This window comes from Bos grunniens, chromosome 1, assembly GCF_055505025.1.
Source record: "Bos grunniens cultivar Pamir isolate PY7600 chromosome 1, Bosgru_T2T1.0, whole genome shotgun sequence".
Classification (NCBI taxonomy): Eukaryota; Metazoa; Chordata; class Mammalia; order Artiodactyla; family Bovidae; genus Bos; species Bos grunniens.
Window position 1 is genome coordinate 14,693,102 of NC_141165.1, and position 19,166 is coordinate 14,712,267.

A 19,166-nucleotide genomic window follows, 5' to 3' on the forward strand; every position below is an offset into this window, starting at 1 on the left:
TCATGTCCATAGCGTCCGTGAGGTTATCCAACCATCTCATCCTCTGTCATCCCCTTCTCCTCCTGCCTTCAATCTTTCTCGGCAGCAGTGTCTTTCCCAACGAATCAGCTCTTCGCATTAGGTGGCTAAAGTATTGGAGCTTCAGCTTCAGCATCAGTCCTTCCAGTGAACACTCAGGACTGATTTCATTTAGGATTGACTGGTTTGATCACCTTACAGCCCAAGGGACTCTCAAGTCTTCTCTAACATTTTAACAAATGGGAATTTTATCTTTCGTAGGAGGAAACCTTCCAAGTGTCTAAATTTTGTTAATAAAATAGCAAACCTCCTTGTGAGGACCTCTGTGTTCAGAAGAGCCCTCACCTTGCCTGCCCTTCCCAGGAGAGTGGGGACCATGTGCGGACTGGGGGCTGTCCCCGAGCAGGGTTGATACTGACCAGGGTCCTTGGCCTCCCATGATCAATACAGATTGACTAGAGGCCGGACAAGAGCCTCAGGCAAGGCTTTGTTGGAGCCCCTGCTACAGCAGTGGGAAGTGAGAAGAGTAACATGTTACCTGCTTGCTCGCTGCTTTCTTACCTGGGGTGAGGGGAGGGGAGAGGGGAGTGTCTGGGGCTCAGGCTGGAGGGGTGGCTTAGCTGGCTTGCTCACCCCTTAGGTGGTGTTGAGTGCAGGGGCACGCTCAATCCTCCTTTTGCTCCCTGCTCTTCAGGAGTGGCAATTGGGTTTTTTGGTCTTTTTGTATCTTTTGACCAGAATTTGCCCCAACTCTCACGCACACAGTTACTTTTAGTCCCTTGTAGTTTCTCTGTGTTGTTGCTGGAGAAGAGGTTCGCCCAGGTGCAAGCTTTGCAGCAAAGGCTCCCAGGCCCCAGCCTGCCTCGGGGTGACCCCTTGTCTGCTGGAAACGGTCTCCGCTTCTAGCTGCCAAACCACAGTCAGGATCCAACCCTGAGAAAACCCAGGGCACGTGCTCTCCCTGGAAGTTTTCTGTTTTGAATATAATGGCGATGTGAGCAGAAATAACCAACATTCTGTCTCAGTTTTATTTTTTTTAACATTTTATTTCAAAGGGCAACAACTGAGGAAACAAGTGGCCAGAGAACAACCGGAGTTTGTCTTAGTAAATAACAAGGTGCCACTTGTGTCTCCTAAGCTTCTACAACACCTCACACATTTCAATAAATAAATCCGCTCCAGTGCCGAGTCTCCGAGGACAGGCCCAGGTCTGCAGTGCTGGGGAGGGGGGACAGAGGGCTGGGCGGAGGGCCTGGCCTCACTGTCCTCCTGGCAATCACTCATGGGGCCAGTGGCGTCATGGCCCTTGGGGTTCCAGTGACAGGAACCTCCGGGGTTCTGTGGTGGCCCTCCAGCCTGTCCGAAGGCTTTGATGGTTTCACCGCAGTCCACCCTGGACTGTTTCTGGGTGGATGAAGAGCAGGAGGAAGCGCTGGGGACATCCTCGGTCTGAGCTCCGCGTTGCTGTGAACGCAGGTGTCAGCTCTGGCCTTGCAGGGCGTCTCTGCTGCGTGCTCTCCCACCACCTGCAGCGTCCCTACCGTCCCCCGGTGCCTTCCTGTCGCCAGAGCTCCACCCGCTCAGACATCAGTGCTGTAATACCTGAGAGACCAGGGCTGGCCTGGGTGCCACACCAGTCCTGCCGCCGTCACTCTGGACGTGGAGGGGCTGCCCAGCGCCCAGGAGCTGTCTGCTTGAGGGGCTCAGTGGGTGGCAGCCAGCACGCCCATGGGCTCCCCTCCCGTGGCCCGAAGCCCACGGGCCGGCTGACTAGGTGCCAGGAATTCTCAAGGTGGCTTGCGTGTCTTTTCCAGGTGAATGTGCAAAAGGCAAGGGCAAAATCATTCTTTTCAACACAGGATCCTTTATTTGAACTTTTTCTTGAAAAAGTTTGTGAAGGATGGGCCCAGCCCTCCTTCATGGGATTCGAAGACTCAGTGCTCCTTAAACCTGGAAGAGGAAGAAGAAAAAGCAGCTGGTCACCCGGCCAGGGGCACTCAATTCACCGCCAAAGCGCAGAGCCCAGGTGCCCGCTTCTCCCCGTCTGCCGGGGACTCCTGAGGCCTCCCGTTCCCCTGGCCTTGGGGAGAGCGGAGGGGACAGGACAAAGGAAGGGGGGCAGAGCCAGGCAGAGCCCGGGAGCTGCTATTTGTCCGAAAGCTGCAGCCCAAAGGGAACAACTGAATCAGCATTTTTTTTTCACTCTATTTTGAGAAAAGATTTACCTGGATCGCATCCCCACCTGGTATTCATTAGGAAAGGAGAAATGAGAGTGAGTGAGGTGCAGAGTGCCAGGGACCGTGGGTGAGGTGTGGCCTTTCAGAGAAGCCGGGGCGGCAGTGGACATAAGTGACGGGCACGGGTGGGGTACGGGCAGGGGAGACACTTACGGAACCTGGTTTCCTGTCGCCGACCCTGGGCAGCTCAGCTCCTTGTGTATGAGGCGAACCAGAAACTGCACGTGCCCAAAGCAAAGAGAAGACCACATTATTGCTGGGAGACCCTGGGCGGGCGCCCTGCTGTCACTGGGGAGGGGCTGGCACAGCCATTCCCCACTCTGCCAGCTCCCCGGCCCAACCAGCTCAGCATTCAAGTTCCAGTTCGTCACGTCTGCGGTTCCCCGTGTCACATGATGGGGGTGGGGGGCTGCCCCGTGCCTCTGAATGTAAAATTCTAAAGCAGAGCAGCGGGTGCCCCCGACCCCCAACTCAGGCACAGCTGCCTGCCGGCCTGGTCTCAGGGCAGGGTTGCTGGGCTGCTGGTCACGTAGTCCCATGTATCACAGTGGAGGCCATGCTCCTGGGAATAAGGCCCTTAGGCCAGATTTCATCCAGAAGGACGTCTGTTTAAATGAAACTAGATTAGTCATAAAATATCCAAGGGAAAAAAAGGACAAGGTGACTCACCTTCACAGTGAGACTGGGGGACCTGGGGGGACTCTGAGGCCAGTACTCACTGGCCGCTGTCACCAGAGGCCCCAGCCACCTCTGGGGAAGCTCCTGGGACAGCTGGGCCCCAGCCCCAGGCCTGTGGTCTACCCCGCGGTCTCAGGGTAGACCCATAACAGCTCTGCCTTCGTCTCCCTCACGGCCCTCACCTGCCAAGACGGCGGAGTCCGTGTGCACATCCCGACCTGCGGTGAAGTCTTGCCCTGAGCGGAACCGTCTGCAGCTGTGGATCTAGTCTTTCCCTAAGCGCTGAGAACCCCCACCCCCCGGGAGGAACCCCCACCCCCCGGGAGGAACCCCCGATGTGAGTTGCTCAGGGCTGCGAGAGGGGCTCCCGAGGAAGTCCTGGCTCTCGTGGCCCCTCCTCTAGGGAAGCCGCAGGCGCCCTGGGCCCAGGAGGCCCTGTCAGTGGGGGTGCTGGAGGAGCTTTCGAGGGGCTCCTTCAATAAAACACAAGCTACCAAGTACCAAGTCCACCGGCAGACTCTGGGAGCAGAAACGTTTGTTTTCTTAGACGCAGAAGATTCAGGAAGGAGCTTAAGTCACGCCTCGTATGGTGGCTGTGCAGGTTGAAGACAACAGGTGTTCCTCCTCGAGGACGGACCTACACGTGGGGCTCCTGGGATCTCGGTGGCTGAGCCAGAGGGTGGGGATTTGACAGATGCTCCGAGCACTGCGGGTGGCTATGTCACACTCTGGCTAAAAACACTGATCCTGTGAACTTGAACCTCTAGACCCCATGGTCTAGCACCGCCTTGCTGAGTTTGAGCTGGAGTCTCCTCAATACGAATGCCGAGTCCAATACGTGCAAATCTGTATCAGGGAGGGCCCGTGACCACAGAAAGCAGATCCTTAAGAGGAAGGAGATGAGGAAGGACCCTCGAGTGTTTCCTCTGGGCCGGGGTGCCCTGTGAGCCACAGCGACAATTCTGAAGGGCAAACACCAGCTTCCCAGACAGGACAAAAGTGGCCTCTGTGTGCAATGCCCGCAGTGAATGGACCTCCCAGGCCCAGAGCCCACCTGGGTGGCCACAGCCCCATGGGACCAAAGTTGGAGACTGAGGAGAAGGCACGAGGCTTGGGGAGCACAGCCCCCAGGCGTGAGTGCGGCTGGACAGTCCTCAGGCCCCCAGGATGACCTGCCGGGTTCACTGAGGTCCAGGCTCAGACCTGCAAGGAGGGGAAACTGGCCTATGGACCCGCAAAGAAAGGAGGCGCGTCTGGTCTTTAAGGATGAAGACTTGCCCTTGGTGAGCCGCCCAGCCGCCTGCTGAAGCCCTCTCTCTCTCCTGCAGTGACTGTGGCTTTAGTTTCTCATCTAACCTGGCTGGTCCCGCAGCCTCAAAGTTATTATTTGCCTGTTGTGTGTGTGAGTCTTCCCTTTTGTCCTCTCTGTGTTTTGACATTTCAGGTGTGTCTCTTGTAACTGGGGTCCGGGTCTCCAAGCCCATCTTCTGTGTGCTGGTAGGGGTGCGTCAGCCAGCCTGCGCTTCTGCTTGGATCCTCCCCCAAATTCCCTGCATCCACCCCATGTCTGCACATCATTGATGGCAGGGGCTGCTTCTGTTCTCAGCTCTTTTCAGAGAGTTCTGGTCTCCGCAGTCTCTTCCTTTAGAGTTCCTCCTGGACAGCACAGGGCCTCCAGTCTCTGTCTGCTCTCCAGTATTTTCCATCTCTTCCTGGGCTGCATTCTGGATGGTCTCCTTATACCTGCATCTCACCAGCTTTGTCTTTTTTAGCTCTTGTTCTTTTCTCATGAATTTGGTTTCTTCTTTGCCATCTTTAGTAATGTTTTCTTGTTTTTTTCATCTTTTAAAAATTGAGGCATGATCCCTGGATTGGGAAGATCCCCAGGAGGAAGGAATGGCAACTCACTCCAGTATTCTTGCCTGGACAATCCCATGGACAGAGGAGCCTGGAGGGCTAAAGTCGGACACGACTGAAGCAACTGAGCACGCACGCATATAGCTGATCTACAGTGTGGTGCCCGCCTCTGATGTGCAGTACAGGGACTCAGTTTATACACATATATTCTTTTTTTATATTCTTCTCCATTATGGTTTATCCCAGAAGACTGAATACAGTTCCCTGTGGTATACGGTAGGACTTTGTTGCTTATCTGTCTTCTACATAATAGGTTGCCTCTGCTAATCCCGAACTCCCCATCCTTGCCTCCCACCACTCCTCCTGGGCAAACACACATCTGTGAGTCTGTTTCCATCTCATAGATAGGTCATTTGTGTTGTATTTTAGATTCCACGTATGAGTGACATCAGATGGTATCTGTCTTTCTCTTTCTGACTTACTTCACTGAGTATGATAATCTTGGTGATTTAGTTGCTAAGTCGTGCCCAACTCTGTGCGACCCCGTGGACTATAACGCACCAGGCTCCTCTATCCACGGGATTTCCCAGGCAAGAATACTGGAGTGGGCTGCCATTCCCTTTACCAGGGGATCTTTCTGACCTAGGGATTGAACCTCGGTCTCCTGCATTGCAGGCAGATTCTTTGCCAACTGAGCCACCAGGGAAATGCTAAATATGTTTTAGTTTGTCTGGTAACCCTTTTACCTGGGTTTTTTTGGGGGTGTCTATCTGTTGTGCCTGTCACCCCATCACAGCAGACCATTTCCTACTGTTTCCTGATTTGGGGTAAGAGCTTGTCTGCAGCGGGGTGACAGCTGCGGGACCCAGTGCCACTGGGGTGAGGACTGTCCCTCTCAGTTGACTTGGGATTTGCTTCTGCTGAAGAACCGGGTATATCAGCATCCTGGGACCAATTTTACTCACTTTTTTGTAATACTCGCTTTTTGAGTATTTTAGTATCATTTTTTACTCATTTTTTTTGTAATATTACATACTCATTGTGTGATATTTACAGAATATAAGTTAAAAAGTTGAAGGTTACTGTAGCCCTCAACTGAAGGTTAACTTTTAGCTTCCAGGAAGATTTCTCCCCAGTTTGGTGAGCAGGCTAAGAGGTTGCAGATCCTGCTTCTCTCCTGTGCCAGTACGCACGCGTGTTTATGCCTTCACTGCACCCAGAGCTCCCTGAGGGTCCGGGTTTGAGGAGGGGGGCTCCATTTCCAGCTCCCCGTCCTGGGCCGGTCCAGCACCTGGGGCTGGGGACCGTGGTGGGGGAGGTATAACCGCCCAGCATCAGTTTGGTACATATTTCATGTAGTCTCTACATCTCTGGCTCCTGGGGATGTCCCTTCCTTTCTTACGAGTGTAGTTGTGCAGTAAAAGGAAGTTTAATGTATATATACACGTTATTTCTGAACTAGAAGAATAGTCCATCTTTAAATAGCCTTAATTATGGAAGTTTCACTGCTACCTGGCAGAAATGATCTGGGGGCTTAACTGAGGGGCTGCTTTGCCCACCTCACAGGTTCATAAGCTGAGAGTTGGTATTTGATTGTGTATAAAGTTGGGGATCTGTGACTTAGGGCTTCTGGGAATGAAAATATAAACTTCCAAGGTGCTCAACTCATTTGTGCTGGGGTAAATGTTCACTTTTCCAGGTGACTTGAGAGGAGACGGTGGCTTTGGGTCTGGGCCTGGTGTGGGTGACTGGTAAGGGAGAGCATGGTGGCCGCTCTCATGGGTGGCCCCTGCAGGACTGTGCTGTGGGGACGGGCCTTCGCCATCCCCAGGAAACCCTCCTCTCTTCTCACGCAGGAGGGGACAGGCCACGGGGCCCAGAGAGCAGATTGCTTAGTGCTGCCTGAGCAGCCCCGGCTCCTCTTCTGACCTCCGGTCCTCTGGATGTGGGAATCAGGCGCTTCCCCAGTGCAGCTGATCACGGACAGGAGGGGTGTGGGAAAGGTCAGGGCACCAGGTAGGACTCGGCGCATGGTCCCCTTTAATCCCCACAGCAACACAGTAATCATGTTCCTGGTGTCCCCGTGCTGCCCACTTCACAGGTGGATGCTTTGGAGCAGAGGGGCTCAGGAACCACCCAAGTCATACACGAACCCAGCCACTCATAGCTGACCGGCTCAGGATCCAAGGCCAGGGAGCCCCTGCTCTTGACCTCTCACCCATCCTGCTGGAAACTGCCTGCTGCTGCTCTGGATGCATCAAAGCCAGAGGGAGAAAGAGCCCCGGCCCAGGAGCCTGAGGGACGCATCACCGGCCCAAAGTCCCCTGGGAGCGGCGGGAGTCCACAGGAACAAGCATCCCCAGCGTTTGACCGTGACAACCACAGAGACACTTGTGAAAGCCTTGGAGGAAAAGTGAGGCGACTCACCAGTAAGGCACAGGCGTCTGCGAACATGAGCATGTAGAACACGTTGTTCCATCCTGATGGGGAGATGAGCCCTGCCAGCAGCGGGCCCAGCGCTGCTCCTGGAATGAGGAAATGGACATACATGGTGTGTGCAGAGGACCCTGGACCGCAACCACCCAAATACCCAGGCCCAGTAAACACAAGGGAGTCCTCAACACCTTATTCATAATTAAAACACACACACACACACATTAAGGGGACTTCCCTGTGGTCCAGTGGTTACGACTCTGTGCTTCCACAGTAGGGACACAGGTTCGATCCCTGGTTGGAGAACTAAGATCTTTCACACTGCCCCCCCCCCCTCACAACAGCGGGACTGCTGGGGCACACCCCCATGGGTACTGGGGGTCTCCTCCTCCAGACCCCACTCAGACCCCATAGACCAACAGTTTACACACTCCCCCATGCCAGCTGCACAGAAAAGCGTTTTAATGAGTGATTAAGCCCCGTATTAAACATGAATATATGAGGGGACAGCCAAGGTTCACTTATATCAGAGGAAAGCCTCGTCCTGAAAGAAAACAATCTGGTTCAAGGGGAACCTGGAGGAAATAAACAAACCAGGGAGAAAAACATTCCTAAGAAAGTGTGTCACACCTACGAGAACCACAGAGAATGAAGTTGAAACGCGTGAAACCCCCGCGTCTATGTCTGAAAACCATCTAACACCAGCAACTGCCCAGGATTCAATCTCATAGCACCACATCCACGAAGAAAGAACGGGAGGGATTAAAAAGGCAGAACGACACCAACGAACAGAACACTGTGACGGTGAAGATAAAAAGTCGAGTGCAGAAGTGGGAAAGGAAAGCCAAGAGCATCTCAGAAGATGGAGGAAAAGAACAAAGACAGTCAGACAAAGAGAAGAGAGAGCTGGAGGATGACTCCAGAAAGCTAAACATTGACTGGTAAGTTTTCCAGGAAGACAAACAGTGGAGGAAACTTGTCAAAGAGATAACACAGCACAGTTTCCCAGGGATCAAGGGCATCCGTTTCCAGGCTGGGTGGGTCCTGGGTGTCCAGGGCACAGGGGTGGGAGCAGGGATGCAGAGAGGCTGCACAGGTACAGGGAGCTGGGGACCTCTGAGGGGGAAGACCAGAGGTCAGAGGTGGAGTTCTTGCCGAGGGTGACAAGAGGCTTTCCTGTGGTGATGACGGAGCTAGAAGACACTGACTCTGGAGGAAATTCTGGAGGGGGGCGTGGGCAGGGGGCTATCACTTTGCATTTAGTACAGTTCCTAAGTTTAGATATTTTCTTAGATAGTTTCTCAGTTTAGACTTAGGATGCTTTCTAAGGCTATCTGGTTTCTCAAGTGACATCATGTGTTACTTCGAGAAAATTAAAATGAACTTGAAGAACGTCAGGGCTCTAATGAATTGCATAAACATATAGAAACAACCAGCCTGCAGCCCCTGGGGTGCAGCGCTCAGCACTGTGAACACATCACACACATCAGCTGGAGTCCCTGGAACCGTCAGCTCTGGTGAACTGCAAGAAGGCGTCCCGCTCATTAGGCTTCCCCGAAGGCTCAGCGGGTAAAGAGACCGCCAGTGAAGCAGGCGATACAGTGGACCCGGGTTCGATCCCTGGGCTGGGAATATCTCCTGGAGGAGGAACTGGAAACCCACTCCAGTATTTTTGCCTGGAAAATTCCATGGACAGAGGAGCCTGGTGGCTACAGTCCATGGGGCTGCAAAGAGTCGGACATGACTGAGCAGGCTGGCACTTTCGGCTCATTTATAATCAGTCAATCTCTGCCTCCAAAGGAACCAACATTTATGACATTTAACAAACATATCAAGGCATATGCCCTTGAGAATCAGAATTTTGCTGAAACTGTGTGTTCCCACTTGAGCCTTGCTCGGCTTCGGTGTCCTTGGGCAGCACTTAGGCAGAGAAACAACGAGGTAGATGAAGCGGTGGACGAGCCTGCATGCCGTTTCCATGGCGACCACCTCCGGGTCGTCATGCACTGGGGCTGGCACAGCCTGGGGGAGTTCGAGTCCAGCCAGACCCTGTCGCCTGGGTGGGAGTGATGACGCTGGATGGTCAGCACTGAACACAGAGGAGCATAGAGGTCGAGGCGGTCTAAGTCGCCCCCTGCAGTCCTTCCGTGGGGGTGGGAGGAGTTCACAGCTGGGCTTTGGTTTCTCCTGCAGCTCAGAGCTGCCCCCGTGCATAGACGCTGAGTCTCCACCCTGGGCCAAGGACTTCTGCTTCCCTCTTGTTTTGGGAAGGAAATCAAGAAATATGTGGCCTTCCAGCTGCTTCATCATTTCCTCTTCTTCAACTCCTCATCTTCTACTTTAAAATCAGTCAGCACTGCCCGCCGAGCTCTGTTTGCTTTCAGAAAAGGGTGTCACAGTGGCAGCCAGGGATGGACTCAGACAGAGGGCTCTGCAGGCGGGAGGTGGGAGGATGCTGCCGGGTTGCTCAGCCCCCGAGCACCGCACTCGGCCCAGGAGTCTCCCAATGACGTCACATCTTCCAGGCTGCAGAAGCTTTTCGTGTGCTGCGAGAGCCGGGATAGCAGGCTGGTGGGCAACGGACATCTGTCACGTGACACGACCCTGCCCCCACAGCCCTTTCCCCGGACTTGTCTCAAAGGCTGCAAGAGGAGCCCCCAAAGGGAATGGTCTCCCTGAAGACACCAGAGTGGTGACCACTGTCATAATGTGGCAGGAGTAGGAGCTGGGGGGCCCTATCTCCATGAGCTGTGAGGGCTGAGGGGGGCCCCGGCCTCTGTCCCCTGAGCCCTCACTTGCAAACCCAGCAGCCTGGACGGGAGACCTTCTGCCCACCCCCCAGGCCTGTCTGCAATCTCCTGCTTTAGAGCCACCCAGCAATGCCCTCCTTGCCCCCTCACTGAGCACCCGCTCCTGGGCTCTGCCGGGGGGGTTGAGAACACAGCAGAAAACGAAACCAACTCCTGTCCTGGGGCTTCCCACCAGGAGCAGGGAGAAGACAGTACAGAGCAGACAGTGGACGGGGCCCCGGAGGAGGGTAGGCCAGGAGACAGGCCCTGAGTCTGGGTGGGGAGGGGTCTGCAGGCCCCAGACAAGGTGGGCTGAAGAGAGGCCAGCATTTGGTGGAACTCACAGAGCCACCTTCATCCAGAAAACGCTTGGTTTACTGCTAGAGGGTGTTCCAGGCCCCCAGGGCCTGCCCCACCTGGCCTGCCCTCTCTCTCACTGCCCCCCTGGCATCAGGCACCTGTGGTGGGAAGTGACATGCTAGGATGCAACCCGAGACCTCCCAGAGAAGCCGCGAGGGCCAAACCAGCCCACATCTCGCCTCCAGTTCCAGGGTCTGCAGAGCACAGGCGGCTTCGGGGTCTTGGCAGGAGTGGTCCCAGACTGCGAGCTCCCCAGCTGAGCCTCAGGAAAGTTCAAGGACATCCCTGTAAGCCTCCTGACTCGGATCAGGACAGGCTTGCTGTCACCAGGTCCCATGTGCCCAGCTCACAGGGGCCAGGGGCTTGTTTCGCCCCCTTTCTTTCCTCAGAACACGTTGCCATGTTCTCTCCAAGACCCCTGACGGGGCTGGTGACACACGTCTCATGAGCTTTGGGACCCACAGCTCACCTGTCATTTACCTCTCAGTAAGATTCTATCCGAGCTTCCCAGGTGGCGCTAGTGGTAAAGAACCTGCTTGTCAATGCAGGAGATGTAAGAGAGAGATGCAGGCTTGATTCCTGGGTTGAGAAGACCCCCTAGAGGAGGGCAGGCTAGCCACTCCAGTATTCTTGTTTGGAGAATCCCCATGGACAGAGGAGCCCAGGGGGCCATAGTCCATAGGGTCACAAAGAGTCGGACACAACTGAAGCGACTTAGCCCACATGCACTCATGCAAGAATTCCATCCCCCTTGAAATGACAGTGATAAAGAGTCAGCAGACCAGTGGCCTGTGGGCCAGTTTTCCCACTGCTGGCTTGGAGGAAAACCTGGGGCCATGTCCTCTCACGTTGAAGAAACCTTGACCTGCCAGCCACACACCACGTCTCCTCTGGGAGCCTCCCATCAGAGACGATTGGCAGGGCCAGCTGCTCACTTCCCAGGGCTTGCATGTGCTTTGGATCTGCTCACGTTTTAAGGAGGACTGGGACTTTCCTGGTGGTCCAGTGGTTAAAACTCCACACTCCCAGTGCAGAGGGCCCAAGTTCAATTCCTGGTCAGGGAACCAGATCCCACAACTAGATGCTGTAACTAAAGCCCCTGCATGCCACAGCTAACACCTGGCACAGCCAAACAAATAAATACTAAATAAACAAGTACTTAAAAGGAGAAGGCCAGCTGATCCTGATAACACAAAAGCAGGTGGAATCCAGGGCGTCTGCTAGCTAGACGTGATGACATGGTTTCCCCTTGGACCATGATGAACCTCTTTGGGCTAAAACATCCACGTACCTACAGATCCGGTTCCATCGATGATGGCGGTCACGGTGGCCAGGGCATGGGAGTTTCCCTTCAGGCTTTTGTGCGTCCCCTGGAGGAGAAGGAACATCAGTGTGAAACACGCCCCAGCAATGGCAGAGTGAGAAATAAACCTACACCTCCTGCACGACAATCCACCCAAATCACTGTGCAAAGCAAAACGTGGAGTCTTTCCATTAGGAGACTGAAGCTCTACTCCATCCCAGACTCATCTTGGAAAAGCATGCAAAGCTTCAAATGTCTTTAATAGTAAAAAACCATCAGAGATATTAATACTTGTCCAAGTGCATTCTGGTTTCCCTGGTAGCTCAGACAGTAAAGACTCTGTCTGTGATACAGGAGACCCGGGTTTGACCCCTGGGTCATGAAGATGCCCAGAGGAGGGACTGGCAACCCACTCCAGTATTCTTGCCTGGGAATCCCATGGACAGAGGAGCCTGGTGGGCTACAGTCCATGGGGTCACAAAGAGTCGGACGCGACTGACAGACTAATACTTTCAAGTGTATTCTAGTTAAAAGAACACTTGGAATTCTCTTCAGTAAACAAGCCTCTCCTTGGCACCATCACTGAGGCACCGTGTCATCCAGCATGGAAAATGAAAAGACGCACGGTGCTCGTCCCGTCCCCAAGCTGACCACCGGAGCCGGCAGAAAAGGTCGAGGGCGCTCGGGAGCCGGGGTGGGGACGGCACGCTGGACAGACGCTGAGAAGCCTGGCCTCCCTCCCACAAGTCTGTGCACCACGTGTGGGGGACTGCTTGTGGTTTTAAATAAGCTTTTAATTTAGAACAATCTTAGATTCACAGAAAGTGTGCACAGAGAGGACAGAGCTGGTACAAGCCCTGCACTCGCTTTGCCCTGTGTTCACATCTTGCCCTGCTGGGCTACATTTTTCATGACGAATGACCCAATATTGATGCCTCATCACGAAAATCCATGATTTTTTCAGACCTCTGGCTTTTTATCTAGTGTCTAACTGAATCTGTGTCCCAGGAGCCCACCCAGGTCCATGTGTCTCCTGGAGCTCCAATCTGTGTCCCAGGAGCCCACCCAGGTCCATGTATCTCCTGGGGCTCCTCTTGGCTGTGACAGCTTTGCAGACGTTGCTTCTGGGACTTTGCTTGTTTCCCGTGACTGGATGGGTGTGGGTTCTAGGAGGGAGATCATGGAGGTGAAGGACCGTGGGCATCACCTCTCACCCTGCATCCATGCATCAGCTTGATGCTTCCCTGCTGGTGTTGACTGTGACTTTGGCGGAGGGCGGGGCTGTTGACTTTCTCCCTTGAGAAGTTACTCGATCCCCCCTCCCCATGCTGTCCTCTGTGCTCAGCCCGCCCCTGAGGACAGGGGAGGTGGGCTCCCTGCCCCTGGGCAGAGGACCTGCCTACACCCTTCTGTACAGGACACTGCCTCTCCTCTCCCAGTTATTCATGACACTACTTCCTATCAGGGGCTTTTACTTCAGTGCACTGCATGTATCCTGCCGACGTCCACAAGTGGCTCCCATGTGACATGTCTCGTCTTTCCTGTCGGGTAGATGAGACAGCCCTGCTGCCTCTGGGTCCCTCTGGCCTGGAGTCAAAGGCCACCTGTCAGCAGTGCTTCCTCCTGGAAGAACTGGGCAGGAGCCGCCATGGATCCCCAGGCCCGCGTGGAGTTCACCACCCTGTGCAGTAAACGTTTCTTTACCACCCTGGCCTCTGCCTCGGAGCATGTCCTCCCAGGGCCAGGACCCCACCTGGCTTGTCCCTGCAGTCCCCAAGACCAGCAGAGGGCTGGGCACAGAGTGGGACACCCATGGCGGGCCGGACTCTGCTGAGGCCCTAAGGATGGGCTCCAGGGGTCACGGCCACTGGCTTCCAGGGCTGCCAGAGTGGCTCAGAGGAGCGAGCCAGACGCTGGCATCAGGCCTTGGGCTGTTGGTTTACAGGACGGGGCGGCCGTGTCCCCTTATCTGCTTCAGAAGACTCTTAGCATCCTTACTGGCCGTCTGCACAGGAGTGCTCGTTGAAACAGACCGTTTTGCTATCAGAGACCACCCATCACAACAGTTGTGATGGAAGAGGCGGCCGCCCCGCCAGCACCTGGCCCCGGCTCTGTGATGAGCTGCGCACACTCACCAGGTCGGCAGACACAGCAGTCGTGATGAGCGCGTACGGCCCGCTGACCAGGGCCCCGCTGAGGAGGAGCATGGCTGCAGGAGACAGAAGCCCAGAGAGGGTCAGCCAGCACAACAGGCCCTGGGGAGCCTCTGCTGCCTAAGCTTCCCCCTGCTGGGCATCCTGGCATTGCATGCTGGCCCTGCCCTGAGCTGGACACGGGCCGGTCCTGGGAAGATGCCCACACCACCAGGGAGTGGCCACAGCTGGAGCAAGCATCATAAACATCTTCCGTTAAACTTGCCCCAAAATGGTTGTAGGTCTAATCACACTCCCAAAGACTCAAGCCAAGTTCAGAGAACCTGGCCCCTGTTTTCTTGAACCTGGAGAGCAGAAGCCGTGCTGAGAGGAAGCGAGAACCCCGACGTTCAAGCACAGACGTGACCACAGGGGTGAGCACCCGATGCGGCCACCACCACAGCCTCGTCTGCAGCGGACAGGACTTCTTCTCTTTGCCCACAGCCGCTGATGGCCACCCCCAGGAGACCTGGGGCTCCAGCACAGCCCAGTCCCCGATGGGCGGGACCACTGTGCCCATTCCTGAAATGCAGTCTCCTAACCTGACCCCAGGTTCACGTTCCGGAACCACCCTCTGGGTCACATTGCTCTGAGTGGAAGCTCCTGGACTAATGGGTCACTTCATGGGCCCCTTGCATCCAGAATTTGCACTCTGGGTAACTTTTAATGGGATCCCTACCAATCTCCTCTGCTGGGTTGTGAGACCAAAAGAAGCATTTACTCAGTGTCAGAGCCTTAATTTGATAGAGCTGCTTATGGAAAGTTAAAAATAGAGACTGTGCCCAGAGTGGCAGCTGACAGAGCAGCTCAGAGAGCGGCCGCCCCTGGGCTTGTGATGCTGGGGGTGCAGGACTTGGGGACCACAGCTCCAGCTGCTGCCTTCCAGGGGATGTGGGCTTCTCTGAGTGGCTCCTGCACTGGGCACCCAGGGCTTCTCACAGGCCAGCCCCGGGGCCTGAACTCTCCCACACTGGCTCTTAAACCTGCGGCCTCAGTTCCGCAGGCAGGACCCCCGTGGGCCCCTCTGAAAGTACCCCCTCCAAGGAGGAACACAAGGATGATTTTAGCACAGTGCGCAAGCCGCATCTTTGCTTCTTTGTGGATTTTTCAGTTCATCTCACAAAGCCGTGCGGACCAAAAAAAAATGGCTGAAGGAAAGAAAGACCTCGTAGACTCACCTATGGTGGCTTCCAGCCCCATTCTGCTGATGGAGGAGAAAGCGTAGAGCTGTGAACGGTGTCAAAACAGGAGAGGAACAAAGGTTTACTATGAGTAGCTGAGAGATTTCCCAGGAATGTGTATTTCTGAAAAGTGACTCTTGGGCAGCAACCAGACAGTGGAAGGAAGGCCATGCTGCCCTGGCAGGCTGTCCAAAGACAGGTGTCCAGACGCTTGCAAACTGTCCCCAGGCTGGACGCAGACATGTAGGGTCTGATCGCCCAGTGAGCTGGAAACCCGGGAACGCCCCACCCTGAGCTCCTGGGGGAAGACCCTGGGTTTGGCGCAGCTCTCCCTGAGCCCCGTGTCTCCTCCTGGGCCATAAGCCCTGAACGCCAGGGCCCGGGTGGTGAGGGGAGCCCAGTCAGTGCTTCTGCATCAAGGTTCTTGGAGAGTCTGTGCTGCACAATGTCCAGGGCCCCAGGACGACTGAAGATTGGATTCTGTTCAGCTCAGTGGAGCAGCAGATGGGCAAAAGAGTCAGCACAAGTTGATGAGCAATACTACTACATATGATGTTGAGGAAACAGTGACGGTGTAACCATGTTCCCCTTGGCCCTCGCCTTCACCCTGTGAGGTGGTGCTGCCGGCATCCTCGTTTTTCAGATGAGGAAATGGGCTCAGAGGGAGTCACCCGCCCGAGGTCACACACAACTAAACACTTGAAAAGCAATGGAACCTGGGTTATGAGGGGAGGGGTGGTGCTCCCCAGGGAAGCGGGTAGGGCAGCCACAGTGGGGGTTCTACAAATGAGCAGGAGCCTGCTGGGGGGAGGGGAAAGGAGGGGAAGGGCACCCCAAAGAGAACAGCCCACAAACGCACACGTGGAGGCAGGGAGGAGGGAGGAGCCACGCTGGTGCGTAGTGTGCAGGGCGCAGGAGGCTGGGGGAGGGGAGGCTGAGTGGGGGGCACTGAGCGGGGTGGAGGCGACACCAGGTCCCAGAAACCAGAGCCCCGAGAGGAGCTGCGCCAGCAGCTGCAGGTGTGTGGGTGGGAGGACAGGGGGGCTGATCCGGAGGTGCGGGGGCCGTGATGAGGCGGGAGGGGCTGCCGGGCCTACCGTGGGGGCCGCGAGCAGCAGCATCAGGCCGCAGGTGGAGGCCCTTTTCTCCAGGCGATCGGAGATCACACCTGCCAGGATCCCACCTGCAAGGCAGAGGGAGGGTCCTGAGGGGTGTACGTGCCCAGTGGGGCCCCATGGAGAGGAAGCAGGACCCTCACTGCCGCAGCAGCAAGGAGAGGAGGACCTCTTCCCTGGGCCCTTTCCACCCCTTGAGCAGGTTGGCCCCAAAGCCCCTTTGCCTGGGAGCATCCTAGCATCACTGGTCTGTCGCCCACCAGGTATCCTGGTCCCCAGGGAGCCCAGGATGGGGCGTGACGTGCTATCAGAGGCCAGGCACTGGGGGCCTCCCAGTAGGGAGTCAAGTCAAACAGCATCCAGGCTGAGGGTGTCCATGCATCACCTCGGTGGTGAAGGCTTTTGTCAAAGCAGGACAAGAGGAAACGAACTCACCGAAGATCCCACCCACGTCGAACAAGGTGGAGAGCTCCCCCGCCTTCTTGACATCAAGGTGATCTGTTGGAATGACAGCAGAGGGTTTAAAGTGATAACCAAGAAGGACCTATTGTACAGTACAGGGAACTCTGCTCAGTGCCACGTGGCAGCCTGGATAGGAGGAGTTTGGGGGAGAGTGGACATATGTATATGTAGGGTAGAGTCCCCTGGCTGTTCACCTGCAACCATCACAGCGTTGTTAATTGGCTACCCTCCAAATCAAAATTAAAAGTTAAAAGAAAAAATGATGGCAGAATGTCACCGTGAGAAGGCCGCAGCAGTGTACAAGCGACACACAACATTCTTTTGTTTCACAAGCACGATTTAAACCAAACAGCAATTATGAGATCCATGATCAGATTAGCGGAGAAGGCAATGGCAACCCACTCCAGTACTCTTGCCTGGAAAAATCCCATGGACGGAGGAGCCTGGTGGGCTGCAGTCCATGGGGTCGCTGGGAGTCCGACACGACTGAGCGACTTCACTTTCAATTTTCACTTTCGTGCATTGGAGAAGGAAACGCAACCCGCTCCAGTGTTCTTGCCTGGAGAATCCCAGGGACGGGGGAGCCTGGTGGGCTGCCACCTATGGGATCGCACAGAGTCGGACACGACTGAAGCAACTTAGCAGTGGCAGCAGATCAGATTAGCATTAAAATAGTAATTACCAGAGTAGATGGAAAAAAGGAGTGTGCTTTGTGGGCAGACACACAGAAAGTGTGAAAAATGAACACTCCTAACCGAAAGGTGAGGGTTCATCTGGCTCTGTCTAGGTATCACCCCGCCTTTGCTCTGTGTCCCCTCAGGGCAGCTGTGAGGTCAGACTCAGGGCTGCAGGGCACGGCCTGGGGAAGGGCTGGCCCATGGGAGCCCCCTCGACACAGACTGTATGACCCCCCCGCTTTCAGACCTGGGAGGGGCTGGAACCTTCTCCCCCAGAGAAGGAGGCCGAGGTCTCAGGATGCTCAGGCAGGACTCTGTGTCTCTAACTCCCACCTAGACTGGGTCTCGGCTGACGCTGGATGGTGCCCTCACTGCCTCCGACTCCCATCCCGAGAAACTGCCCTGCTGCCTCGGGCTCACATCCCGCTCTGCTGGTCCTTACAACACTGCTGGTGAAACGGAGCAGGACCCTGTGGTCCTTCCCCCAGCCCGTGTCCTCCACCTGCCTTCTGTCTGTGGAAAAGCTTTAGCCAAAGAGTGAGTTTAATCAGAGCAGTGAGAAAACGCAGAAACAAAAGAACACAGTCAAATGAGACCACACAATAATAATGCAGCTATTAAGCAAAGTCAAGGACCTCCTCAAGGACTATAGATAATATTCGGGGCCATCTCCTGTGAGCTGTCTTACAGACACTGAAACTCCCACCAGGTGAAAGAGATTAATGATGACCAGACTGTAGTTGTGACATAAGCTGCCACAATTCCAAGAACTGGCCTCAAGGAAACAGGAACAAACCGATCCTGGAACTGCAGATTCAGTTCAGTTCAGTCACTCAATCGTGTCCGACTCTTTGCAACCCCATGAACCGCAGCACGCCAGGCCTCCCTGTCCATCACCAACTCCCGGAGTTCACCCAAACTCATGTCCATTGAGTCGGTGATGCCATCTAGCCATCTCATCCTTTGTCATCCCCTTCTCCTCCTGCCCTCAATCTTTCCCAGCATCAGGGGCTTTTCAAATGAGTCAGCTCTTCGCATGAGGTGGCCAGAGTATTGGAGTTTCAGCTTCAACATCAGACCTTCCAATGAACCCAGGACTGATCTCCTTTAGGATGGACTGGTTGGATCACCTTGCAGTCCAAGGGACTCTCAAGAGTCTTCTCCAACACCACAGTTCAAAAGCATCAATTCTTTGGTGCTCAGCTTTCTTTATAATATAACTCTCACATCCACACATGACTACTGGAAAACCATAGCCTTGACTAGACGGACCTTTAACTGAAGATTAACTGCACTGAAAACAAGATGACCCTGGTCAGATCACCAATGATCAGTATCCAGATGACTGTCAGAGCTGACTGTGCTGTTTCTGCATGTAGCCCCTCCTTCTATCTATAAAAGCTCTTGCCCACTGGCTAGCCATCAGTTAGCCTTTGGACAGGCAACCCCACCCCCCCAACCCCTGTTGCCAGCATCCAGAATAGAACAAACTTTCCTTTCCACCAACCTTGCCTCTTTATTAGCTTTTGAGCAGTGAGCAGCTCCACCCCGCTTTCAGTTACACTGGGGACACGTGGTCTGTGCTCTGGAGCTTCCACGTCCCAAATTTCTCCTCTTTTCACATTCACCAGGGCACACACCTCCCTGGTTTCTTTGCTTTGTCCTCGAAATCCCTGACTCTGGGGCCCAGAGGCCCTGCTGACTGTCTGGGTCCCTGTCCAGTTGTGGCTGCAGCCCCTACACAGGGACCTCTCCTCCAAGAACTGCTGGTCCTTCTCATCTTCCCTGTGTTCACGCCCAGGACATGGGGTATGTGTTACTACAAATGGGTGTGCTGTGTAGTAACCTACAGCTTTAGCCCCTG

The 19,166-nt window shown here is 54.9% G+C and overlaps 1 protein-coding gene across 10 annotated transcripts in view; it reads right to left on the reverse strand.

Moving 5' to 3' along the window:
* Nucleotides 1-1,043: 1,043 nt before the first annotated feature.
* Nucleotides 1,044-19,166, reverse strand: part of SLC37A1 (solute carrier family 37 member 1) — a 102,072-nt gene continuing 83,949 nt past the window's right edge. For 8 of the 10 annotated variants that reach the window (XM_086337978.1, XM_086337746.1, XM_086338147.1 and 5 more), the window contains 8 exons: nt 16,599-16,661; nt 16,146-16,231; nt 15,046-15,094; nt 13,811-13,884; nt 11,664-11,742; nt 7,218-7,315; nt 2,409-2,473; nt 1,044-1,968 (listed from right to left, as the gene is read on the reverse strand). In XM_086337978.1, coding sequence (XP_086194104.1) covers nt 1,953-1,968; nt 2,409-2,473; nt 7,218-7,315; nt 11,664-11,742; nt 13,811-13,884; nt 15,046-15,094; nt 16,146-16,231; nt 16,599-16,661 — 530 coding nt within the window. In that variant the 3' untranslated portion in view covers nt 1,044-1,952. Of the gene's footprint in view, nt 1,969-2,408; nt 2,861-7,217; nt 7,316-11,663; nt 11,743-13,810; nt 13,885-15,045; nt 15,095-16,145; nt 16,232-16,598; nt 16,662-19,166 lie in introns of all 10 variants that reach the window. The other 2 variants (XR_015141404.1, XR_015141297.1) reach the window with 1 other exon arrangement.